Below are 27,711 nucleotides of genomic sequence, written 5' to 3'. Positions count from 1 at the left end.
CAACCTCCATGGAGATTAACAATCACATACGGATTAACGACTTCCTAATGTCACCAAACTCCAAATTACAATTTATTCAGTACAAAATTCTGCACAGAGTTCATTTCACTCAACACATTTTACATAACATTGTTTTACACTGCACATTAAACATCATAGATGATTACTGTCATGCCATCGGCCTCTGCCCACCAACTCAAACACTCCAGACAAATGTCATCAGTACTATCCCTAGCTGTGGGTCGCAGTATTCCAGCCTCCCCATCTATATGTCTGCTAGGAGACATTTCTTCAGTTGAACCGCCACTGAAATACGAACAACCTGTATTGATCACCCCAACAATAGCTAAACAGGACTTCCTGAACTGGAAACACTGGCGCCCTTTACGTCTCTAGACTCTCAAGGCCCAGGGTTTGGCAAACAAAATGGAACCGTGTACGATGGATATAAAGGAAATCAACTGTATGTCTCTGTTGAAACTACAGGAGTTGATATTTATGTATTATTATACTGCACAAAAACCTTTAAAATCTGCCTTTACCAGGGCTGTGTGGACTTTACCCTCTGCAAGTTGTAATTGAAGGAACATGCTCGATTTTCAATTATTTTTATACAAATGTAGGGATTGTAAAATACAGTTCTGACATTAAAAAGGCCACTAGGCAATTAAAAACTTTGACTTAATGTTATACAGTAATTAAATTAGGTAAAATTACTTAAAGCTGTGGTTGTACAGTATGATTGCTGTATTAATGACTGTGTTAACTGTACTGTACAATGTACAATACATACTAAACACGCATTTCACTATTAAATTGTACCAGCAGTCTCTGACAAGGTGGTTTTCTCTGAAAGCAACAAAACACAAAAAATTATATGCTAGTTGGATTACGGAGGAATGATATGCTTTGCATTGTGACATTTTTACATTGCATCTTTTAAAATACTACGTGTATGTATTTGCAAACTGTAACAGAAGGAGGCACGTTATTATCATTCATATTATTATAGTTTATGGGCCCTACCGAAAGCACTGACTTTCCTTTAGTGAGTAACGCCACGCAAGGTTCAGGAAGATGGAAAAACATGGCAGCACTGCCAGGTGTACGTCTCTTGAAACTCCAGTCATGGTGGTGTAGTGGAAAAAAGGCACATTGTCCCTCGTAAGCCCTTTTCGCACGGGATTAGTTTCATCACAGGACCTCTGTGTTACGAGAAATAGGGTAGGTCATATGTGGTGTAACTTTTTACTTTACAAATTACGGACCCCTCACAGGACAAGCGGTTACAGAAGATGAATGAATGAAATTACGGACATGGCCGATTCGCAAGGGATTAAGATCACAGACGACCTCAGCAATTACTACAAATTACCGGATGTCTCCAGGTAAAACTAGACCCATGCGAATAGGGCTTTAGCTGGTTGGGCAGGCAGAATGATCATACTGTGTGTATTTACTCTTTGAATTTCCCCTTGTCCCTTCCCCATGTCTGCTTTCAGTTTCTTTCCCCACGCACTACAATTGGTCCGAACTGCATGCTACATGTGCAGCTACATTTCATGGCTGAGTGATATTGTGACGGATTCTGTTTTCCCCGCTCTTAGAAACTGCAGCGCTGAGCCATCGAAGGTGTTAAGTAGTGAACTGAGACCTGCAAAGACTTGCCAGGCCATACAATGTGACTCAATGCAATGCGCCATAGTCTTATGTTCAAAAGTCACTGTTGCTCAGTTCAGCAGCTGCGGTGTTAACTGGGTGAGCTGCAGACTGGTGGTTAGAGAAGCAGGCAAGACCCCACCACCACTCGTTGCCTTGAGCAAGAAGCTAAAACTCTCCAAACTGCTCCCCCGGCGTCTCGCATGGCTGCGCTCTGCTCCATGTGTGATCACTTGGATGGGTTAAATGCGGTAGGCTCTTTTTTCAGGTGAAGCTGATCTGATTTGATGAGGTCTAAGTATCAGAAATCAAACGGTGCTGCTCACAGCTGAGTAAACTATCGAGCCTTTCAGGGAATAGTGGGATGATGGGTGAATAAGGAGGGGTTATTTTAAACATAGTCAGAGACGGCGCACTGGGCAATCACTGCACCGTGTCCACAAAAAAAAGCAAACATTTGTCTGGTTCCACTCTCTCATGTGTGAGGATTTTCCACATTTCTTTAACTTATTTAAATAAATAAATATAAACAGACTTTTTTATGACCTGGTGGATTGCGAGAACTTAATGATCGTTATTTGCAGCCCTAGAATGCACAATCCAGAATCATATCCCTCAACTGTCCACATCAACTAACCCAGACTGAAATTAGCCTGAAGTTAACATCAGGCTACCATGAGCTCTACACATTACCACGCTAGTATACACCTATCAGCCACAACATTAAAACCACTGACAGGAGAAATAAACATCTTGTGACAAGTCAGTGTTCTCCTGGGAAGCTTTTGGACCTGTCTTTCATTTATGTGGATGTTACTTAGACATGTACCACCCACCTAGACCAGACCAGACACCCCCACCCCATAGCAATGACACTCCTTGATGGCAGCAGCCATCCCCAGCAGGATGCAGCCTGACACAGGCACACACACAAAAACACTTTAGGAACAACTAAAAAAAAAAAACATGAAGAACAGCACAAGGTGTTGACGTGGCCTCCAAATTCACTAGATCCCAAACTGATCAAGTATTTGTGGGATGATCCACAGAGGCCCCCCCACCCCCCACTAACAACATTCTGTTCCCAGAGACCACAGGACACCCTCAGAAGGTCAATGTCCATTCTCTGATGAGTCACAACTGTTTTGGAAGCAAGAGGGGAGACCTACACAATATAAGGAAGGTGGTCATAATGTTACACCTGATCAGTGTAGCTGCTCAATACCAGGAGAAGGATTATAAAACAACATCATGCAACAGTATTAGTATTAGACAGTATTAGATGTAATAGGGAGTTCAGCGTTATCTCACCACAGCGGCCAGTCTCATTTCCTTGCTGAAACAGCAATGATGATGACGAGGATGGCGAGGACGACGGCTCCGGCCACCAGGAGGTAGCACTTCCTCTTCCTCAGCTGCCTCTGCGGAGAGAAAGGAGTTAAAGCATTACTTCTGTCTCTTCTCAACACTTCTGAACACAAAGATGATGCAAAGGATAATACCTCTGCTCTGCCATTAAATCAGTCAGTTTATGAGTGAAAATATTCCGCTCGACACCAGTATTTATGCAGACGCTTTAAGCTCTTGCCATACTGCATTAGCAGCGCTTTAAATGCCAAACTCCACTTTAATAACCACACAGCCACCCCAGCTGCCCTGTTTTTGATTCTCCCCCCCCCCCCCCCCAATCAACTAATCCAATGCATCTCCTCAGCGCACACAATACGCACCAAACGGGAAAGGAACAAAAAGCAAAACATCTTGAAAGCGAACATGAAATGAACAAGGAACGTGGCATTTCAGCCAGATGAGATCAATGCAGCTGCAAAGTAACTAGAGGATTCCAGGTCACGCTGACAAAATAAAATGTAGAAAAGAAAAAAAAAAAAGGGGACCCGTGGTGGTCTGCGCTCGGCTGCACATCCTGACTGTATGAAACCCGTGTAGGCCCTTTTCCATGAACAGTATATCTCTTTCACTAACCCTAATTACTAGTGGTATACCATGCAATATAACTTAAACGTGCAGCAGGTTCTTCAGTGTTATGTTTTCGATTTGAATTTCCACCTCAACGCTTCAAGTTGTTATCATGCATTTGCTTTTTTTAACAGAATAGAATAAAATCTAATGTCTTTATTGTCATTGCATTGAGAGGAATACAACAAAATTTAACAACAGCTCTCCTAGAGATACTTCACTCACACACACATCCTCGCGTATGCAGAGATGAAACTGATATATATATATATATATATATATATACAAACTTAATTTAAGTGCATAAAGATATTAAAAGTGCATTGAGTCCAGAAGCTATTTAGGCGGTGGAGGTGGGGGGCAGCAGGATAAGGGGGGTGAGAATTGAGTTCTTGGACAGCTGAGGGGGAAAAGCTGTTTCTCAGTCTTGTGATGCGCCACCTCAGGGCCCCATAGCGCCTTCCAGGGGGAAGCGATGTGACGATATGCACATCCTGTATTTAATTTTAACTTTTCTCTCCAATATATTAGATGGCATTAATAGAAACGAAACCTCTCCTGCAAAGGATGGTATTTTTGATTTGGTTGCAAACGAAAACCTAACTCTAATTAGTTATTACTGCTGATATACAGAGAAATGTATCCTTAAGACAAACTAACCATGGTAATGCATCTACATGAATTAGCTTGTTGCACATTGTGCATGCATATTTTTTTAACTTTAGAAGCCATGTAATATTTTTTTCTGTACAATTTGCACATTTTACAATTTTTATTTTCATTTTTTCACATATATACGCATATTAGTGCTGATATCATTTTCAAACCTTTTTTAAATTTAGTGCTTTTCATTTAGTTTCTGAACTGTGCAAAGACCACGGCCGTCCAGAGCTACTGATTCAGCCTACGTGGAGGAGAGAAGTTAAAAGCTGCTTCATCCCAGATTATGAACTGCAGAAACATAGTTTTGCATTTTCTTTAATAAATAGTCAATTACATTTGTTTCACTGGAACCACTTCAGCTCCTGATTTGCGCTGTTTTCTGTTTCATTCCTAGCATTATTATCCGTGCTAAAGTTTTCAAACACAATCTGCAAATGCAAACATTTCCTTTCCACATGAGCTTTCTCCAGCCGTGTCAGTTATTTGCCATTCTTGCAAAAAAAAAAAAAAAAAAAAACTAAAAGAAGTTGACTGTGTTAAGCAAGAATCTTACAGGGAACAGAGTGAGGAGCAGGGGTTAGGGAATATTTATATATTTTCTTTGCTCCTTGTCTCCTCAGGCGGGGACGATGTGTTGGAGCACAGAATCTATGTTGTTTTGAAATGCTTTTTCTCCCATTTTTATTTTTTTTTCTCCCCAGCCTGTTTTCTGCTACAAAGGCAGCGAGAGCAGCGGCGTTAGACCAGAGCCGAGGCTGGAGTCTTTAAATCCTGACGCGCTTCAAAGCACGGAGAGAGCAATTCATCTTCTTATCTGAGACTCAAAACAGGCTTTCTGTGTGGAAGAGAGAGTGGAGGGGAGCGGGGGGGGGGGGGAGGAAGCGAGAAGGAAGAGGGAGAGAGAGGAAAAAAAAAATGCTGTCGAGTAATTTTCCGTTTAAACGTTCCACTCCACAACAATTTGCATAAGCAGCCCTGCGTCTGTGATAAGAAGATTGGTAATTTTCAAAGGCTCTGTGGGGATTGAGAATTAAAAGCCTTTCTCCGCTATCTCCCCTCTTGCAGCTGGCCACCACAGATTCCCCGGCTTCTCGCACGCATTTCCTCCTAAACTACGCCTTATAAACTTTCTCTGCCATCCTGTCCTTCTCTCTGCTTGCTCTGACAGGGCAGAGTCGCCCCCCACCACCCCACCCCACCCCACCCAATCGCTCCCCAAACTATGCCCCCATCCCTTCTCTTTCATACACTCCCTCCCTTCTTCTTCTTCTTTTCTCTGGCTTGCTCATCCCGGTGCTGTTGTTATTTGGGGATAGGAACAAGGAAATAAATAAGGTAGAGGGGGAACAAAAAAAAGGGGGGGCTTAGTATAACAGAGGAAGTGTTGCGGTATTTTTAAACCAGAATTTTCCAGATTGCAGGGGCGAGCTGAGAGGCAGGACGGGGGACGCTCAGAGGGAGAGACGTGGGAGAATAGAGGAGGGTTGCTCTTATCACCAGCGAATTAATCTGCCAGAGAATGTGTCCTTAGTGCCGGCACTTCAGGGCCGATGAGAGGTGCAAGCCCTCAGGGTAAAGACAGCGTCTCCCTCGCACCTTTTATTATTATTTTTTTAACTCACTTTTAATGTCTCACATGAAAAATCATGAGCAAGAATGTCAATTTTGAGGAGATGGAAAAGACAGCACATGTCATATTTTCCATCATACTCTTCATTTATTTCCGGTTTGACCTGAGCTCCTTTAGTTAGTTTCTTTGAAGTGAATCCAAAAATGCCAAAGAAAGGCAGCTGGACCGGTAGAGTTTCTTTAAGAGGTTTCATCCAAGTAGCTTCTTCAGTTCTGAAGGAGTGGTGGAGGAGTTGGGGTTTAAACCAGTAACTTGCTTGACGAGTGTCTGTTAATGACCAGAAACTTAAGGCTCATTTAAAGCATTTCAAGACATAGACGCTGTGCATGCGTTTATATTTGCGCGCTCATCAGACTGGCTCGCTCTGCAAAAACGCTAGGATTGGCCACGAATGCTCTTTTTTACCAGTCGGGTTAATTTTTGTTTCTCCTCCCTGCTTCACTTTCAACAAGGGCGACTTTCGCCGAAGACGAGTCCTCCATACGTATCTCCGTACCTCCTCAGTTAACCTTTCCTCGACGTGTTCCTCGATCTTTATTGATCCAAAACAATCAATTTGAAAATTACATAGATGGAGAAGCAGCCGGAAATACTAAACGGAAACACGCTACTACCAAGCGGACCAATCACAGTTCTTGCGTCTTGCTCTACGTCGCAGTTTAGTGCACGTCAAACTACGCCACTAGGGTATACGTATGCTCGGCACTGTTGCCGTAGCTACGCCATCAAATTGACGTAGAAGCATAAACTGCCTATTACCCTATTGGGAGGACTGTTTGACTTTGTCCTTTTTCTCCAATGAGTGGTTCTCTAATGACTCATTATCAGTCAGAGGCTCCAGTCTCAAGGTGTGAAGGGGGGGGGGGGGGGGGGGACTTTGTCTTTGAACGTGGTAGGACTGATTGACGACGTGCACAAGCAATGCCTCACGCAATGTGCCATCACATAACGATAATACGTTAGCAACCGTAACCAAAGTGGGTCAGCAACCAATCCAAAGGCCAGCACAGAGCCAATTAGCACTGCCAACTGTTTATTTCAGTGCCCCTGATGTAACTCCTAATGTTCATAACTGTACTGGAAGGGAGAAACATGACTAATAATAGTACAGGTAATTTTTTATTTTTTTTGTGCATTCTTGTGCAGAAGGTTTCGCTGGAATCTGCTCAAGTTAGCTCACTCCCGAAGATACCCAGATACCCTCTGAAATATACCGGCTGCTGTGGTTAATCTGCAGAACATGCACTGTGGAAAAAAATAACACCAGGTAGACCATTCTCAAAGTAAATGTTTGCCTAGCGTTCCTCTAAGTGGGAGGCATGCTTTGCCTAGTCATGAACTTAGCCCAGAAACATAAAATCAATCAAATGTATCCAAGGTCTTCCTCAAGGTTGCCCCCAGCCTGGATGGGAGATTCCTGGCAGCACATTGTGATCAGATAGCAGAATCATCTCAAATAGCTCTTTCAAAAGGTAGTTTAGCCTTGAAAAGTTCCTGGAATACGTTTGGTTTTAGATTTAGCTATGATATTAACCTTTCAAAGCCTTACTGCGATAAGTGGTGGCAGTGTTGGACTCATCTGTAGGTCTTCCTCGCAACAGACCAAAATAAATGTACTGTACAACGTGCTGTTGCTGCATCAATTTCCTTTTTTTCTTCCGGCTAAGTAGTGGTTCTTTTCTATTCTGTAGGGAACAATTTGTCTTTTTCTGACAGAGAACACTGGCCTCAGTCTTGGAGGTGCTCGCTCTCATCCTGACCGTTTCACACTTGGCTGCTGACTGAAGTAAGTGGGGTCACATGCTGACAAAGCTGGCGAAACTACATCATCGGCAAAAAGCAGAGATGCGTACCTGAGGTCGTAAAGGCGGGTGTTGGCGTCTTGTGCTGCGCCTCAAAAGTCCGTCCATTAAAATCCCCAAATATAAAAGATGAAGTTCACTTTGTGAAGGCTGACACCCACTGGAAATGAACTAGAAAGAATGGCGTTTTTCAAACTGGCCCAACACCTTACAACAGAAGAGCCCTCAACAAACAACCTCTGGAGATAAGGCCACGCGCCTTCTCCAAGAATACAACATCCACCTGTGAGTCCTTGTGAAAAGGTAAAGTGCAAATCCAGGGTTTGCTCACCCGTCTTGGGCAATGTGCCTCTGTGGAGCTTTTTTAACTACATCAGTGACCTCTGTCAGGCGGACGGGAAATGGTTGAGTCCTCTATCACTACCTTGTACAACCTGCACTGTACAAAGCCGTTCTATGACTTCTCTTCCTCTGTTTGAACTCTAACCTATGCTTTTTCTCTTAAGTGTTTTCTTTTCTCAGCATCAATATTTTAAAGCCACACCGAGCAACTGGTGTGTTGTCATTTGCAGGACTGAAAACGCCTGCAGGTGCATGTTGAAGACTTGAATGTGATCTTTTAAGGTCACGGAAAAAAGTGCAAAAACCGATTAATCTGATATATAAGCATGAAAGACAGAAAAGAAAATGCAGTGAGAATTAGATTTGTCTTTGTTATTTAAATACAATCTTTAGTTATACACCAATCAGGCATAACATTATGACCACCTTCCTAATATTGTATAGGTCTCCCTTGTGCCTCCAAAACAGTTGTGATTCATCAGACAATGGACATGGGCCTTCTGAGGGTCTTGGTCAGTTTGGGATCTAGCAAATTTGGAGGCCAGGTCAACACCTTGTGCTGTTCTTCATGTTTTTTTGAGTTGGTCGGCTGCTGCCACCAAGGAGTGTCATTGTTATGGGTTGGGGGTGCCTGGTCTGGTCCAGGTGGGTGCTACATGTCTAAGAAACATCCACACGAATGAATGCTAGGTCCAAACATTTCCCAGCAGAACTTTGAATTGTCACAAGATGGTCCATGCTATTGACTTCTCTGGTTTTAATGTTGTGGCTGATTGCTGTATATTGACCATGGTAAATTTTGGTTAATGGTGTGCATGGCATACTAGTCCAGAAGGATAGCGTGGTGCATCATTTGGTTCTTCATAAGTTCTCATAACTTTTCACAGCTTCATGACTTGGCGTGCTGCAATATCCCTCATGTCAATATGAAGGCCGGCAATCTTGGTCGAGAGGAAGGATGAGAGATTAGCGAGTGAAAAGACGTGATAGGGGCTTTTTTTTACCTTTCCATTATTTCTGTCACCACCAGCAACTCTCCAACAATATAAAACAGTTAAAGACAATACTTTTCTACAATGCAGAAAGCAAAACAAAACTGCTTCATAAGCATAACAGCTGATAGCACGGCCATACAAATCAACTTTCTAATCTCTCCCTTTCTTATGCGGAAGACAAACTTGCTGCGTCTCTGGGAGGAAAAACTACTTACCTTGTGTGACATGAGAAACATCCTCACGGTACAACAATAATGCAATGCAACGATAATGACCACCATATTATTCCCCCTTTATCATATCTGTTTGGGAAAATTGGAAGTCCATAAAATAAATAATGTTTACAGCGGAACTGCCTCACTTGTAATCGGCTTATATGTAATTTACATAAAACTCAGAGTCCCATGCAGTCACCCTGATTATGATGTTTAAGTGGAGAGGCAAATAAACACAGACTTCACGGCCAATCCTGGCATCCTGGGAGGAAGCCCTGTGAAAATCATTGTCAACAACGGAACAAAAACACTGAACAGCATCAGCATATTTGTCCTTTTTCTAATTTTTAATTTATTATTATATTTTTTTTATGCCAGCCGTACCTCTGACATGGTGGATGCTCCCCTCAGACCTCAGCATCGTAAGTACAGAACACTGGAGAGTTCAGACTAAACGGGCACAGTAGAACCATTCATCAGTGTTTCAAGATATATTTAAAGCTACCTGTACATACTATAGGTTAGCCCTTAAAGGGGAACTACTGTTTTTTACAACCTGGACCTTATTTCTGGCATACAATACGATCGTTTACTCACCCATATAACTTTTGTGTAATTTTAAGTCGTTCAGGAGATATTTAGATCTGCGTATATCCATATAGTGGGAGTGACTGGGGCACCGAAACGCAGCCTCTAAATAACGCATTATCTGCCGCGAAACTCGTTCATATCACCAATATTTTGTAGATTGACCTACAGACCCCGGATGATGTCTTCTGACCGGGACGATGTCATCTCTGAGCATCGCGCGCACCTGCGACGGTTGGCTTGTTTGCCTGTAATTTGCAACTGCTAGTTTTTTGCAACATGGCTGAATATTTTTCCGAATCTGAAGTTGTGGACGAACCATAGACGAACCATAGTCAATCTACAGACCCCGGATGATGATAAAAGGTAGATGAATGAGTTTCGCAGCAGATAATGCGTTATTTAGAGGCTGCGTTTCGGTGCCCCAGTCACTCCCACTATATGGATATACATATATCTAAATATCTTACGACTGACTACAAATTACACAAAAGTTATATGGGTGAGTAAACGATCGTATTTTGTGCCAGAAATATGGTCTGGGTTGTAAAAAACAGTAGTTCCCCTTTAAATAAATAATATATTGGACCTATAATGACTACACCCTGCCTGTTGCATTCGCTTCATTAAAGTGACTCCCCGTTATTCCGCAAACTGAAATAATAAAAAGAAAAGCGTAGTTTCTATCCAGAAAATCCATATTTGTGAAAGACTGACAGTTCAGTCTGAAATATAATATCTGCTCAAAGACGCACTTGAGGCTAGCCGGGATTAGTTTTTATGCCATTCATGAATTTGATCATTTTAAAAGCACAACTGCGGCAGGAAGCTCCCGATTGTCCGGCGCAGACAATGTGAGCTCTGAATGGGACAATGATCAAAATGCCATCCGAGAAGTAGTTGCCAAGGTAAATAAAATAAAAACACAAAACTGTCTCGTACCGTACTTACTCGATTGACTCAACCCTTCTGATATACAGCAAATGCACAAGTAGTTCTCAAGGCCACGTTCCAGCTTAGGAAGCCGGTCATTTTTCTTCCGCGAATTTAGACGCTAACAAAACAAACACTTAAAAAGGCAATGTCAGAATTATGTTAAGAACCTTGAGACATCTTAGCCTTGCTTGTCTCCTCCGAGGACTCGTGCCCACTGTCTGCCAGTACTTTGCACAACACTGATATGTGGAACTGTAAAAAGAATGAATCCCCAATAACTCAACAGCTGACGAATAACAATCGCAATAAATGCTGTGAACTTGCTTCTCAGTTACACACACACCTGGAGACCCTTTTTGCTGACTTTAATTCCCTCTTGTTTCTGTGTAATGATGGATGACAAATTTTATTACCCTGGATACCCTGTTTTTTTTTTTTGAATTTTTACAACCAAACAATAGCCTGGCATAGTCCTTCTGGACGATAATTTGGCTTAATTTAAGTAATTTATCCCTTTTTTCTTGTTTTTTAAGCAGAGTTTCATCTGTTTTTTGCAAGATTTCACTGAAGTTACAGTTCATTATAGTGAGATCAAAATATGAGCCTGGTAACGCCGTTTGGATTTGATAATGGAGCGTATTTCAACCGATACAGAGAGGGGGAAAAATCTGTGCTATCTGTGCATGCAATTGCTTAGTCCTCCAATCAGTCGAAGCCATTTTGTTTTAAATTAATTCAACACAAATTCGCTCGGATAACATGTATGACTACGTTTCTGTTACTCTTCTTTTCATCACTACATCAAGCCCGTCGAAACAATTTGAACAGAACCAGCAAATCTTTGCTGGAGCATAGTCCCCAATGGTGGAACTCCATTACCTTCCAGGCTAACCGAGCAGTCAATTAATGCGGAAAAACACAGATTTCATCCTGATTTGGCAACCTGACTGAGACATGCAACAGAAAAACCATGAGAAGTCATTCCATCATGTGAATTACTGAACAGCAAACACAACCTTTCACATAAATTGGTCATTTACGATTATTCTCTCTCTTCTAGTTTGCCTTCCTACTGAGGAATCGGTTTCTGTTAACTATCTTCATTTTAATTTGTTCTCAAACTAAAACTCAGAGCTCAGTTCTGTTGCTCAGTTGATGTGCTGTGTTTTCCAAGGACCACATGTCAGTCAAACAGCATGGCTGCGTCTGTGAAAGCTTCATTTTCTTAGACTTTCTGATTTTGGGATCTTCTGTTAATCAAGGTTCCGTAGGTGGCAGTCTGTCACCAGTGCTCATTCTAAACACCCAGATATTAGTTCACTTCTAAACACGAAAGAGAAAAGGTCCATGGGAAGTTGGATAGGCCAAGACTAAGGCGATGGGGGTTTACACCTGTAACCTTCTGCTCATAAGGGACAATGCCAACCACCCCCGTGCCTGCACAGAGCTTGGTCAGCCAATGAAGCGTGTGCATTGCGGTGCCGGAGCTTCTTGATCGACGGACTGAGGAAATCCCCTCATCCCTGGAGGAGGATGTGCCAAGGCAACCGGTAAATCCATCACTAAATTTATTGAATACAAATGCATGTATTACTAAGCATTTAAGAATTAGCACTGGCAAAATATATAGATATAAAGATAAAAAATCCTGTCCGGGGCTTATTCGATAAAGTGCAAAATTAAACACATTTTCATAAAGAGGCAATTGGTTTATCCTGCTCGTGTCAAATGTACCGTCTGTTTTTCAATTAGCAATTGGCATAGCTTATCCCATGCAAATTGGTCTGCTATGCAACCATTACATTCAGTCACCGGGTGTAAGCCAAAGGTGGAAAAAGAAGTGCAACATAGTTATCATGGCAGGTAATGACCTAGGAGTTATTTTTTTTTTTTTTTAAATAAAAACCAAAATTCGTATTAAGAAACATCTAAGAAAAGCATCCATGTTTTATTTGAAGTCAGGTTTTCCCTCTCCTCTTCAGCATGCGCAAACCCAGCTGTGGACGATCGGGGGCAGAGCCAGAGGAGTGTCACTGACATCAACCTGGGTAACTTCAAACATTGTTATTTCCACTCCATATCCTTCAAAGTGGCATAAGGAGTCCAGAGGGACTGGGTGGGGGGTGGGGGGTGGGGAGAGTGATTGAACAGAAAGCCAGTTTCCCTCCGCAATCTGTCAGCCTTGGCCCATCCCCCAGTCCAAGTGCAGTGATCATTCAGAGCTGCAACACTGTGATTAGGTTATTCTTTTTCATTATCTGATTTGTCAAAAGGGCAGCAATTTATATGTGTCTGCATGCGGATGGGTCCATTCATCGGTCTACCCATTCATTTATGAGCCATCTTCCCTTTCATGTCTTCTTTCCCTTCCCCTCCCTCTTCTCTTGTTCCCTCCACGATCACAATAGCCAGCACTCTATATTATTCTCAATTTAGCCGGAGGAAAACTGTGTTACATTGATTTTCTCCGAGGCTTAGAAGAAAGATGTTGTTTGTCACCGGGAGATCAATTTTCAAATCTGAAGACGGATGGACTTGTAAGTCTTAACAAAACCCCAATCCTCCCTCCACTTCTGTAAATCAAATCACTAATGACTTTGGTTATTGCACAAGTTTCCCCCCCCCCCTCCCCCCACTATCAAATTGGCTTCAGCTTTTGTTCACTGATTTGAACATCTGTTTTATTGGTAATTATAAGCCATCCCATGCGCAAATCAACAATGGGAGTTCACCGTGGTCCGGTGAACACGGATGAGGTGATAAAACACCACCGCAACTGGAGACACTTGCGGCGGGGAGAGTAATCTGCCTCCGGATAATGGATTATAGATTCAATTTATTTTCAATGTAAAGTGAGTAGACAAGGCGGGGCCCGAGAAGAAAATGACATCCGCTCTTAATTGACCATTGGTGGAGATGTGCACTGGTGCATGTGGACCACCATCAAGGAGTGTTCAGGGCTACATCAATGCTCAGACTTGCCTCCGAGTATTCAATCGCTCTTCCTTGCACTGCACCCCCATTGAATTTTTATGTGATCACAATGGCGCCATTAACTTCACACTACACTTACTCCATATTGGCTAAATACAAGCTACTCGCTGGTATAAAAACACCTGACCGAACTTACACTCCGGTCCCATTTCCTCGCTGATTTTGTGCACCACTGCGACTGAACGTGAGCGAGTTCTGCAAAAGGGGCTTTGCAGGACACGGAGATAAACTCACAGAACACTCATTTAAAGTCCAGCGGTGATAACAAACACTGTGTACAAGTGCGGTTATGAACACTGTAAATGGATTGGTAGAAATTGTTCGTTGTTTACCGATGAACTATCGCTGAAAATTGAAGCATTTCAAGAATGAATGCGTCATTTCTGTCAAATAACATGAAGTCTCAGTTAGAGAGTAATGCCAGAGTCCGTCTTTTTTCTTTTTTTTGGAGATGGTTCAAGCAAGTGCCTTTTACAAAGGGCAGTGTCACTTCTCTGCACTGACAACAATATATTAAATTGAAAAGTAGCAGACGACAGCAGCCTGTGGAATCCTTCCAAACAGTTCAGCAGTTATTCTAAGCATCAGCTGACATGCTGCATGATTTTCAGTGTTTTTATTCGACAAACAATGAAAACGTTAAAGTGTGCTAAAAGAGAAATGTGCTGAAGGCTGGTGAAATGCCAATAAAAGCAGGCGACTTGTCAGATGAAGTGGAAACGCAGACAGTTCAACTACGTGCTCTGTATTCAGTCCAAGTGTCGCTCGGTGCTAAGCGGTGACAGCAGCTTCTGTGTATACAGTATCTCACCATGATGAACTGTAACATTGGAAAAAATCTTGGAAAAAAAAAACAAGCAGAGGCTGCAGCAAACAAACTCTGCTTAAAACGCAAGAAAAATGTTTTAAAATCAGGAATATATTTCTCCCTACGTAGACCCTAACGCCTTAGCCCGACGTGGAGCCTCTGACTGATAATGAGTCATTAGAGAACCACTCATTGGAGAAAGGGACAAATTCAAGCAGTCCTCCCCCTGAACTGCAAGAGCTGTGATTGGTCTGCTTGGTAGTAGCGCATTTCTGCTTTAGTATTTCCTGCTGCTTCTCCATCTCAGCATTTTCGAATGGATTGTTTTGGATCAATAAAGGTGGAACACGTCGAGGAAAGGTTAACTGAGGAGGTTCGAAGGTACAAGTATTTGTACGACTCGTCTTCGGCAAAATTTTGGCAAGATTTCTGCGAAAGTTTCAGTCGCCATTGTTGAATATGAAGCAGGAAGTGGAAACAAAAAATCACCCGACTGGCAAAAAAAAGACACAGCGCCGACTAGCGTTCGGGTGACATTTTTACAGAACAAGACAGACTGACATGCACACAAGTACAAATGGCTTTCATCGGCGTTGGCTACGAGCATGGGTTACGGCGTCTATGTCCTGCAGAGACATAAACCGGGGAAATAACGTCTTTTACACCCTGAACTAGATAGCACTAGCGTGTCATAACAAAATATTGGTGAAATTAACGAGTTTCGCAGCAGATAAAGCGTTATTTAGAGGCTGCGTTTAGGTTCCCCAATCACTCCAACTATATGGATATATGCAGCGCTCCACTGGATCTAAATATCGTCTGAACGACTCCAAATGACACCAAAGTTATATGGGTGTGTAAATGACCGTATTTTATGTCAATAATAAGGTCCAGGTTGTAAAAAATGGTAATTCCCTTTAAGTAAAATCATCTGTCAATAGAACAGAATTTTTTTTAAAGTAAATACATGTATCCTCAAAGAACCCACAGATACAAAAACAAGCAGATTTGTGTTGATTCATGGAAAATATGAACAGGACAGATTACTCAGTTGGGACTTTTCAGTAAGTACTGTCATTGCTCTGTACTGTTTTTCATCTATGGGTACACGTAATTACTGGGATGTGACATAAGACCAACAATAAAACAATGAATTGCATTTGGTTATTGTCTGTTTTTAACATGTTAACAAGAGGAAAAATACCAGTAATGCTTTTGTACATGTCTGTGTTCATCTAAAACCTTAAGAAATGTGACATTTCTCTTTCTGAACATCAGCTTTCTAAGAACGAGTAAGAAAAACTCAATAACAAGTCATAATAGCCTCATAATAATTTAGGATAATCGTGTTTTGTATGATTTAGGAACAAAACACTTGAAGCGAGTCAAAAGCTCCAGCACAAAAACTGCCCAGTAAGAAGAATTATCGAGCACATTTTGCCTTTATTCAAGATATTTCACATTAGCTTTTGCCATGTGTATGTACTTGTACAGAAAATACTATATTTAGGCATGAAGACAGCAGAATTATCTCTACATACTCCACACACAGAGATATGGAGTGATGCAAAATCAACAAATATTTATACAATCACACTGCTATTGTTCTCCCCAGCCGAGTCATCATGGGAGAGTATATAATCTGCGAGTCTGATTTAGAGCCTGCGTCTGTCCGTCTTCTCCTTTTTTTATTTTTTTTTTATTTTTTCATCCATTCAGCTGCTCTGCCTCTGCAAAGACGGGGGCTGTCTGGATTGGCGGAGAGCTAAATTGCTCTGCGTGAGCTTGGTCACGGCTCAGCTCTCCTTGAGATAATGAAATGACAATTAATGGGAAAGCTGTTGCCGTTCGCTCATTTGTTCGCTCGCGAGGAGAGAGCGGCACAAAAAGAACTGCAGCCGCGGACAAACTCCGGAAAGAAGTCTGCAGCTGTTTTTTTTTTAATTTTTTTATTTTTTATTTTTACATATTAAAGATGTGATGTCGAAATCTGTAAATGCAGCAAAATTGCAAGCTGAGCTCCAAAATTAATTCAAATAATTCAAACTGTTTCAAGATGGAGCTCAAATCACATAAATATCTGTCCTGTAGTGCAAAAAAGTAAAATAATAATAATAAAACTGCACAGGTAGAGAGTTTGGATGCTGTAAAGATAGGTAACCCATGTGTAAAAAAAAAAAAAAAAAGTATATCCTTTATTAACCCAGTGACACCTTTGTCAATACATTATTTACCATAGCCAGGGGCCTACACAGCACAGAGCCACACAGAGCTCTGGCCTATTGAGATAGTCCCTGACAGAATGGCAGAGAACACACATATTTCCTTGAAAAGAAAGAGGGAAAGCGGACCCTTGGGCATCTCATAAAACGTCCCTCCAATATGTGCTGTGAAATGGAAATTCTAGCCACCACAAAAACCACAGAGAGCAAAAAAACGAAAAAACAAACCTAGCTTTATTTAATTTCTGGCTGCAGTCGAAAGGCCATTAATGCATTTTTTTTTTCTCTCAGTCAATACACTTGTAGGATAAAATTAGAAAATTTATAACCATTATCTTAGTAGAAGCAACTCGCTCACGGAATAGAAATTACACGTGCGGTTTTGTGTTTTTATAAGACTCCAGACAAGCATTTTATGTTCCCTGTCTCTAAACACAATTAATATAACTGAAGGCAAAAGCTAGTAAAGTATGACATGAAGTTGCATCATCTCTGTTATTATGCTAGTGGGGGACGTGATGAAGCTGTGTAATCTAGTTAGCAAAGTCCCCGTTTGCATGGCTGATCAAGCTAAGCTTTTTGTGAGTGCATAACAATGCGAAAGGCGCAGTGAAGCACGCAACGGTGAAATAAAAACGGAGTGAATGTGAAGCAGGGAGGAGCACGCTGCAGCGCGGGGAAGGTTACGGTTCTGGTTACCTACCTGGTATTGGTTGGCCTTGGCGAGCTCCTGATTGGCGGATTCCACGTTAGATGTTGTGGTCTGGATGTAATCTTCAATACTGTCTGAGGAAACAAAGAGCACAACGGGTCACTTTCAGTACAACAGTATGTAGCAGGGGAGTCCAAACTGAATTGAAATTAAATTACATTAATTGGACCACAGCAAATTTTAAACATATAATGGGACATGGACCATTCATGGACTGTTTAACAGTAGGTGGCGCTAGTGTCTTGAAGTGTAGCTTCTCCGCAAAACAAGACTTTTGCTACAGGTGACCAAAAATGGCAGAACCAAAGAAACGCAAGATAGCCAGTGATTACAGAACACGTCAGACACAGACACGGTTGGAAAATGAATATTTTGTGTGTCTACCAAAGCCAAAGCAAGTAGAGTTCCCCCTTGTGACTGGCTGCAGTATAGGTCATAAGCTCTGCCTCCTCGGCGTTAGTGGATGGGATTTGGGCCAAACTAAAACACCAACATACACGTTGAATAATTTTTTTCAAGGATTGTTTCTGTCTTTTTAGGTAGTTATTATAATGTTGATGCATTTTCCAGCGTCCATTTTTCTGATAAGTTTAGTTTTAGTTATTTGACACTATAGATCCAACATTTCCTTGTAACTGGTGGAGGTAGAGCAGAGTGTAGTATAAACTAAACGAAAACGTGAGTGAGTCTGGCGGAAAGTGTGTCATCGATATCGCTCTCGGATCGTGCTGATCAGACTCTGGCTCCAAACGCGCAAGATGGCACCGCCTGCATCCCAGAGAAAATAGCATCAGTTTGGCCAAAGCCACGAAGAGGCGACACTTTGTCCATGTTTATATACAGTCTATATGCAGAACCAAAGAAACACAGGATATCGAGTGTAGAACATGTGAGACACAGTGGGGAAATTAATATTTTCTCACAGAAAATGAGGGGAAGCGAGTCTCTTTCATAAGCAATGAAACTGTTGCTGTGATGAGAGTGTAATGTAGAGAAATACTACATTAATTTTTTAACCCGGCTACACTATCCCATCTTCCAACACACCGTCGAGTACTATTAAATGCTATTGATGGTGCTGAGGTGCTGCCTGTTTTTATACAGGCTATACATATCTGCAGCCCACAGTATGTAGCACATGAGCTGTCTGTTCTCAGCATATGTATTCAGGTCAAGAATATAGATTTCATTGTATCAAAGCATTACTTTCTACTGTGTTTTTATTAGTGACACCATTAGTGACTAGTCAGCGTCGACTTGACTTTCATCACATAACAGTCGTGCAACGCCTACTCTGCACACACAGCCTGGACAGTACAATAAACGACAACACATGAACACTCTCTGTTACTACTACTACTACTACAACAAGGGCTCTAGGGGGTGACGCAGCTAAAACAGCATGGGCTGTCAATACAGAGGAGTTAATGGGATGAGACGCAACATGTTTAATGAAGTGGAGGGTTTAAAATATTTGGTATGGCCACATTATTACCCACATATATTTACAGCTGGCCAATAACAGCGAGAGTGCTATTGATTGTTTGGTGTGGCGAGAATGAAAATGCTACAGCCAGTTCAGAGATGTGGGTAATGGCTTGTGTTTGAGGCTCTGATGGTCTCGGGTAATTACTGCATCACTTCAGCTTGTGGGAGAATTAACTTTTGGACTTAACAAGAGGAGAAGGTTGGGTGAATGAATTGTGCTGATTGCTGACTAAATGCTCTTTCTTCTTTGGGTGAATTAGAGAGTGTGAGGGAAAACATGCTCAGACTCAACAGCTAAAACAGTAAAGTTAATTAGTGGACTCAATTATTCATTTACCTTCTTTTCCACCGCAACCTAACACTCAATACCTAACACCTAACACAACATATCGGGATAGTAACTTACACATTTAAATGTGGTGTGTGTCAGGGCTCACGAGTAAGATGGGCCGTCTTTAGAGGGCCCATGAGCCGTCCTAAATACAGCAGCATGTTATCAAATTAACATTTTTAAGTTTAAGAAGTATTTTTAAATGGAATTCAACAGAAACTTCAGACCTTCAGCATCTTTTTTTGTTTCTTTTCATGTCATGTTCACTGCAAGTAAATGAGGGGACAAACGTATAATTATTGGCGTAACAAGAAATTTTGAAATGAAGCAAGGGCGAAGCATTTGTGCAGCATTTGATGTAAATGCAGAAAATGGTTTGACATGAAAATGGATGAAAATAAAAAAAAGAAACCTGCTACGAAACAAAGGCAAAAGTGGTTCCTTGCATGGCTATTTGAGGCTGCCTCCAAAAGTGACTCTGAATCATAGGCTGTATAAAATATGGACGATGCGTCTCCACTTCCTCCCATTTGTCAAACTGACGCTAGAATTCCAGGGATACGGGCGGCGTCATTGTGTGAGTTTGGAGCCTGAGTCCGAGCAGCATGGACCAAAAGCGGAGTTACTGATGACCCACCCACTCTTCCTCTAGACTCACGTTTGATTAATACTCTCTGCTACCGCTACATCCGCCAGTTACAAAGAAATGTTGGATTATACACTTTTTTCCAGCTCTTGCTGCTTGCTGAGCGGTTGACAATAGCAACTGTCACGTCAAATAACTAAAACAAAACATGCATCAGGATTATATTAACTATATAAAATGACTGAAACCATCCTTGAAAAAGAAATAATTGGATGTGTATTTTAGTGTTTTAGTCCACTAACATGGAGGGGGCGGAGCTTATGAGTTATACTCCAGCCAGCCACCAGGGGGAGCTCCACATTCTTTGGCTTCACTTTGAGGAGCTGTCATGGCGTCCTCCGTGTTAGTATTCCCAACTTTATGGAGGGAATAAACATGTTCATAGCCTGGTACAAACTATAACTTATTTCCACATTCATGACAACTGTATGGGGTTAACTCACCGTTTCATTCAATAATACACAGGATTGGATGTTACAACCCCTTGTGCCAAAATCCCAGGCAAAACACATTTAGAGGCCCTGTCCAGCTGAGAAAACCTAACAAACCTACAGTCATGTGATATGACGCTTAACCTACAATCTAAATAAACTAAGTAAATGCTGCTGGCTTGTATGGCCCGCTCAGCAGCAGACGCTAACTCAAACCTTGTGAAATATAAGCTAACCAAATGCTACTGGCTAGCTTAACCTAAAATCTAAATAAACTAAGTAAATGCTGCTGGCTTGTAGGCCCAACAGAGCAGCAGAGGATAATTCAAACATTGTGAAACATAAGCTAACCTAAAGCTGCTGGCTTGTATGGCCCGCTCAGCAGCTAACCATAGCTACCAAGCAATATGACATCAGGAACCTGGCCTAAACAACAGCAGTATAGAGCATGTCATTGGGGTTTTCAAGTGGGCACCTCCCTTCACCGATGTTTTGTTAAGATAGGCCCACGACACCTCAAGAAGGCTTAACAGTGAATTCCAGCGTTCTGGAGTCACCCCCCTCCACGCTGCCACTGCAAAACCCGTTTTTCTCACCATTTCTCACCATTAATATTAGACAACAACTAATATTTGTAAATCTTGTAAATAATTAGCCTAGTCCTTTTATGAATCACGACACAAACAAATCTACCGTGGTTCACCCCATTGATGCGGAGTAAACTCACCGTTAACTCACCGTTTAAATTATATCAAGGTTTAAATCTATGCATTATTTGGGTCAGTTGCATTCAGTCACACACATGAAGCTTCAAAACTACTTTATGGGTTGTCTATCTTTATAGAAGGTCAGTTATGTCTCCTAGGAATAAGTGGGTATTACCAAAATAAGAACAAATTGAGCGTTGATATGAGCAAATATCGCTTCCTGCATAAGGTCTGTAATTTGCATTTGTACATAAAAAGATTTAAAGATAATACAATGCATAATCAGAAGCTGATTTACATAGTTATTTAATTTATTTTTGTTTAAAGTCACATTCCTCTTACATTGCTTAGATGACTGTTATTCATATTGCACATACCATGTAACCAGCTATACACACTATGTCATACAACCCTTAAATGCATATTCATCCTTTCTAACTTCTATCCACTTCACCTTTATATATTACACATTTATGTCTGCGTACAATCAATGCATAATAAACTGCCTCCTCACTGCCAATACCACCGTACATACTGTAAGATACAGCTGCACTTCTGCTGTTGTACTCGCGGTACTTGCGGTGAGGTGTATTACATTAGCTTTGTGTCGGTACAATACAGTCGAAGCTATCTAAAGCTACATCGGTAACATATCATATTATCCAATTCAAACGAGGCCCCAGCTTGTTCAGTTCCACAGTAATCACTCTGAAAACCACGAATGAATGTGTTTTTAACACTTCCTTTGTGCGGTGTGCCAGAGTTTGTGTCTGCTTGCCGAAGCAACCTTGTTGATTGTGTGTCTCAACTCATGGGTTTCAATATAGTGAGTCCTTCGCCAGCCTGAATAGGCCATACAAGCATTAATCTGTCCTTCTTCAGCCCATTCTTTTCTTTGTGTTACCTGCTGCTTTTTTTCTTCAAACGCCTCCACATCACAGTCACATATTATTCATATCTGCCACTACACCAAGAAAGCCTTGTTCAAAAAAGGCCAAAGGCAATTTCAGGGCATCTCATGTTAATGGGAAGAGGTCCATTATTGCCTGGCTCTGTAATGATCAGATTGGACTTCTGCTGTGGTATAATGCCAGCAAACTCGACAGTCTTCAACAGACACCTCTTCTGTCTCTCCGCTCTGTCATTTAGATGGAAGCACACTGTGTTCCTCTACCTTCCAAATGACGACGTGACTGAAAACCTACGAGCAGCGTGTGCATGTCTGATTATGCTGACCAAACACAAAATGTAGTGGGATGTACCAACTAAAGAAGTGTGAAGGAAGAAAGTGTATATTTGTCTCAAAGAGTGGCGTAAGCAATGCGTTAAAGTGAAGCTGAAACACATACTGTGAACTCTGTTCAAGAAGTCTGACCAAGACGTGACTGTTAGGGGTTGTACATATTACTCAGTTTGTGCCATGACGCTTTAAGCATCATGTTTCACTAGTCACTGATCATGTGACAATAACAACATGGATGCCTCCAAGAAAACAGGTGAAGAGCTCAGTGGGTCGTTGCAGCAAACTAGCAGAGGTTCATCAAGTGTGTGGAAATACTTCACTAAAGATGAAGTCCATACTACCGTGAAATGTCAGTCCTGAGATGCAACAAAAGTACTACTGCAATGCATCTGAAAAGGCATCCGCTGGAAGAGGAACGGCCCAAATCCTCTGAACTTTGTCAGTTAACAACTTCATCAAACATCCCGCAGTAACAGAGAGAAGGAGGATGCACATCAACTATTTAATCGTCAATTTCTTTATTAGACCTTTAGCTGCAGCACACACGGAGAAGGCTTCAGCGAAATACCCAGCTACACTATCCCATCTTACAACACGCTGTGGACTACTATTAAATGCTATTAATGGTGCTGAGGTGCTGCCTGTTTTTATACAGGCTATACATATCTGCAGCTCACAGTATGTAACACATGAGCTGTCTGTTCTCAGCATATGTATACAGGTCAAGAATATAGATTTCATTGTTGCAAAACATCACTTTCTACTGTGTTTTTATTAGTGACACCATCAGAGATTAGTCGATGTTGACAAGTCACTACAATATAGTCCAATTTACAGTATAAAGCAATATAATAAACATACAAAATGAAAACCTGCAAAACACTAAACAACAACCCAAATGCAGCTTTACATCATGTACGTCCTTCATTGCCGTATATGTTCAGGATATGGCGTCCTAATTGAGAATTATGGACCAGGAAAATAAAGGGAGGAAAAAGAATCCCATTCTTGTAGACTTGGAGTAAGCCAGACTCTAAAGGGTATTTAAAGGGCATCTACATTAGCCTGATTGAAGGCAGCAGACAAAAGGACACTCTGTAACAAAAAGGCTGCAATTAGCACAAGTTATTGCTCCCTATTCCGTCTAGAAAAGCTCATCACACACACACACACACACACACACACACACACACACTGGTTCGCACGGAGGAGTCACACCTAACAGTTTTTCACTATAATGTGGAGGGTTTTATGTAAAAAAAAAAGTACACATTTTGTCAAAGCTAGCATAGTAATTAGCATGAACGTTGTAACTGCAGTTTACTGCATGCTAACTCAGTTGCTTTGATAACCTGCTTAAGTATCCTTCTGGCAGGTTATCACGAGGGAACACTCAAAGCCTGCGTTACTCTGTTTCAAGCTCCCAAAGTGAACTAAAATTAACATTTTTTTGTCGCGTTCATAAAACGTGACAAATGTTTGTCAATAGTTTAAGTTGGCCGCTGACATTTACAAGTCTTAAATGCTGATTGTGCACTTTTAATAGTGTAGGATATGGGGTGGCTGAGAGAGCTCGACACGCTGCAGCTCAAGAAAACACATGGAAAGTAACACAATGGTGCTGCAAATACACTGTAAAACATTACAGCAGCATTGAGTTATGTGGAAGTTTTTCTTATCTTTAACTCCAATACCCTGTGGTCAATGTTCATTTAACTCTTGCGGGAAAAAAAGCAGTGGGTAGGAGGAGGAGCGACATTATATGACCACTGGGAAATGGGAAATATAGAGGTTGTCGCCAATTTTTGCTTTTTTTTTTTAATTAGACAGAATTACTATTACTATAAAATGGTTATACCTTTGAATCATTCATTCATTTTCTATAAAAGCTTGTCCTCTGAAGGGTCGCAGCGGGGCTGGAGCCTATCCCAGCTGTTATTGGGCGAGAGGAGGGGTACACACTGTGCCGTCCACCTTTGAACCAAGGCTCTATGAAAGAGGATTAAACCTTGGATGGGTGGAACATTACAGCAGCATTACGTTATGATAAAGTTGTTTTTTTTGTCTTTAACTTGCCGCCATTTTTGCCTGCACACTTCTTTTCACCATGCCACTATGCCGTCCACCTTTGAATCAAGGCTCTACGAAAGAGGATTAAACCTTGGATGGGTGGCATTTGAGAAAACGTTTCCCTACCTGAAATGCTTTCCAAAGTGAATGTTTTTGGTGGATCCAATTTTTGTGGGGGCATTGTTTCAAATGCCAATACCAACCTTTGTACGTTTTGTTAATATATTTTTAAATAAATGTTAACTTTTTGGAGCAAACACGAGGTGAGTGGAATATGTCTGAAGTTTAGGTAGACTTTAATACTTGCCATTAGTTGTCAAGATAAGAAATCTAATTACAAACCAGATAAAGCTTTAGTGCTCTCAACTTAAAATGGCAATATGATATGAATATAGTGTAGTTGAAATTGTGAGAAATTGTGAGTTCATTTGACAAGATAAAATAAGTTTTCTTCAATGGATAATGTAACCTAGCAAGTTGTTTTAACTCTAAATAGTACCAAGTTGAAACAAGAAATGATCATTAGTTAAAACTTGGCTTTTTGAGTTGAAGCAAGTTTTGTCAAGTTGCTTCTTAAGGCACCAGGTGAACTTTTGGTTCCCAGTTTTGCCGACCTGAAATGTTTTACAGTGCACTCGCGTCACCAGCAGGTACAGAAATGTTTCCATAGGACCCCGACAATCGATGGGCCGGGCTGAGACCCACTTTATGACTTTTGGAGTTGTTGGAGTTTGCTACCCGTCACGTTCCTGTATTATTTACTGCTGCTGTGAGTATTTGCTGGTGTTCATTTCAATTTGATTAACTTCAGTTTTATTTTTATCGCAGAAGAGAGAGAGGAGAGGAGAGGAGGAGAAGAGAACAGCAGAAGGAAGGAGATGATACATACATCTGATTAAGCATCAACAAGATACAAAAAAGAGCAGAAGATATAGCTGATGGATGCAACAAGAGAGATTGATAATGAGTAAAAACAAGAATGGCGAGAGCCAGTATGCAAATTATTCGTAGAAACGTTTAGCGGGTATACAGAGTGTTGTGTGTACTTGCATTGTGTTTGTGTGTGTGGTTGTGAGTATTCATCAAATTCATGAAGACGCTCTTTCTTTGCATGCATTTTCTAAGGTTTGCAGCGCGTTGAGCTCCCTCTGCCGCCGTAAAGATGGGTCTGGGGATTCTTAGTTGAAATAATATTTCAACGAAATAAACCTGAAATCGCCCAAATCAAAGATGAATGGATCCAACTACGGCACATTAACCGCCTGACTTATCATCCTCTTCCTCCTGTGCAACAGAGCGCCATTGTTATCCCAAACCCACGTGCGCGTCCTTTTGCATTAAAACTCATCCTTGAACATGAAAGTGGTCATGGTCTATCCTGCTGTTGGAAATAATCGCACCACGTCTTCGTGTTTGATAGACATTCGTTTAAAATCACCAATGCCCAGCATGACCTTTATTTCAAACTAAACTACAAACATCGTGCTCTAGTAGTCTGAAAGTACCGGGAAGATACTTTTTTTGCATTCATTTTGCATTTAATACGAAATTTTTATTAGGAACAACATCACAGCAACACGCCACGTCTTATCCACTCAACGGGCTTATTCAAAGCTGATCACACATTATTATCTTTAGTCTAGTTCTTCCAACTTTGAGGTGTGCATTTGGGTTCACTATCTTATGGTTGTGTGAGACCTTTAAGGACTTGAGAGTTGAGTCAGCTGTTCGGTTGCGTCACAAATCTCAAACTAATTGAGATTGGCTTAGAGACATGAACATTTGCTGATTTGAATTGAATTGTTGACCTGGCTTCCAAATTCACTAGATCCCAAACTGATCAAGTATTTGCGGGATGATCCCCTCAACCCATAGCACCCAAAGGCCCCCCACTAACAACATTTTGTTGCCAGACACCACAGGACACCCTCAGAAGGCCTATGTCCATTCTATGATGAGTCACAACTATTTTGGGGGCACAAGGGAGACCTACTCAATATTAGGAAGGCGGTCATAATGTTATGCCTGGTAGGTGTAAGTCCACATACTCCAAGTAGATCAGGTTTATCTACCTCCAGGTTGCTCATACTTGTTCTGTCATTTTGTTTCATGACTTGGATCCAGTGTGTTTTGCCACCAACCATCATCGTTGGTTGTGTATTTGCGTGGCGCACACCAACGGCTAAAAGGCTAAATTAGCCTCACAATTATTTATTTAGCGTAAGGTGAACCTCCAAATGAACCGATTCTTCTCCAGCCACACAAAACACAGCTAAAACCTCAATTTGGAAAGCTATCTGATCTTTTCAGACCTTTCACTTCCGTTGAGAATTGATCTGCACCTCCATCAAAATAGCGTGGCTGTCAGACATAAAGTCAGAGCCGATTCTCCAGCGACGGCGGAATTACGATCCGGCAGTAAAGCCTCTATATCTGCCTCCTATCTGTGTGCTTCAAGTTTCATTATTTTCTTTCTCTTTTTTTTTTTCTTTTTTTTTTTGCCAAGTCTACATCACTGCAGGGAGCGGAGAGCTGTTTACAGATATCTGGTTGTCTAAATTGATTTTCACTAACAGGCGAGTGTTTGTGTAAACCCACAACATTTTGCTCCCCATCAGCGGATCTGTCAGCCTGGCACCGAGGTGGAGCTTAAAAAGTTTGTTCTTCCCCAGCAAAAGCAAATCTCACATTATTAATCGAGAGCACCGCGTTAAAACGTGCCCTCGAACGTCGTCTTTGACAGTCGAGGCGGGGGGTCGACGATGTAAACCAACACACACCAGATCACGCAGCGTCTTACCTATGGCGTCTCCTTGCTCGTGGACCATGCTGGCCAGATCCTTCATGATTTGACTGACATCCAGCATGTCTCTCTGCAGAGAAAACACAGTATATGATAATGTTAGATGGCAGTACTCCGTTGACACGCTACTTACAATTAATCATGTATCAATAAAACAAAGAATTACAATTGGTCGTTGTCTGTTTTTATTATGTTAAGATGTCAGATGTTAGAAATAAGAAATTCAGCCAAGAAGTTTTGTACTAGAGTTGTGGTAGTTCCCATTTTAAGCATTAACATAACTAAGAACCGCTTAGAAAATCCCAATAACAAGTTATTGTTATCCGCCTATTAGGATAATTTAGGAACGCTTAAAGCGAGTCAAATGCTCCAACACAAAAACTGCCCAGTAAGAAGAATTACCTTGAAAGACAAAAACCTAGTGTATTTGATATTTTATGTTTACTAGA

General features: G+C 41.4%; 1 protein-coding gene across 1 annotated transcript; it reads right to left on the bottom strand.

Annotated features, from left to right (window-relative positions):
• Window positions 1-2,974: 2,974 nt before the first annotated feature.
• On the bottom strand, window positions 2,975-27,510 carry LOC311496599 (syntaxin-12-like). Its single transcript, XM_084556489.1, has 3 exons — window positions 27,260-27,510; window positions 17,535-17,617; window positions 2,975-3,080 (listed from the first exon to the last, which is right to left on the bottom strand). Exons 1-3 carry the CDS (start codon window positions 27,324-27,326, stop codon window positions 2,985-2,987), a joined length of 246 nt encoding a protein of 81 aa, XP_084412615.1. The 5' UTR covers window positions 27,327-27,510; the 3' UTR covers window positions 2,975-2,984.
• Window positions 27,511-27,711: the final 201 nt, after the last annotated feature.

The sequence above is a fragment of the Chelon labrosus genome (assembly GCF_963514085.1).
Source record: "Chelon labrosus genome assembly, chromosome: 12".
Taxonomy (NCBI): domain Eukaryota; kingdom Metazoa; phylum Chordata; class Actinopteri; order Mugiliformes; family Mugilidae; genus Chelon; species Chelon labrosus.
The sequence above is the reverse complement of the archived record's forward strand: the minus strand, read 5'-3'. Positions and strand labels throughout refer to the sequence as shown.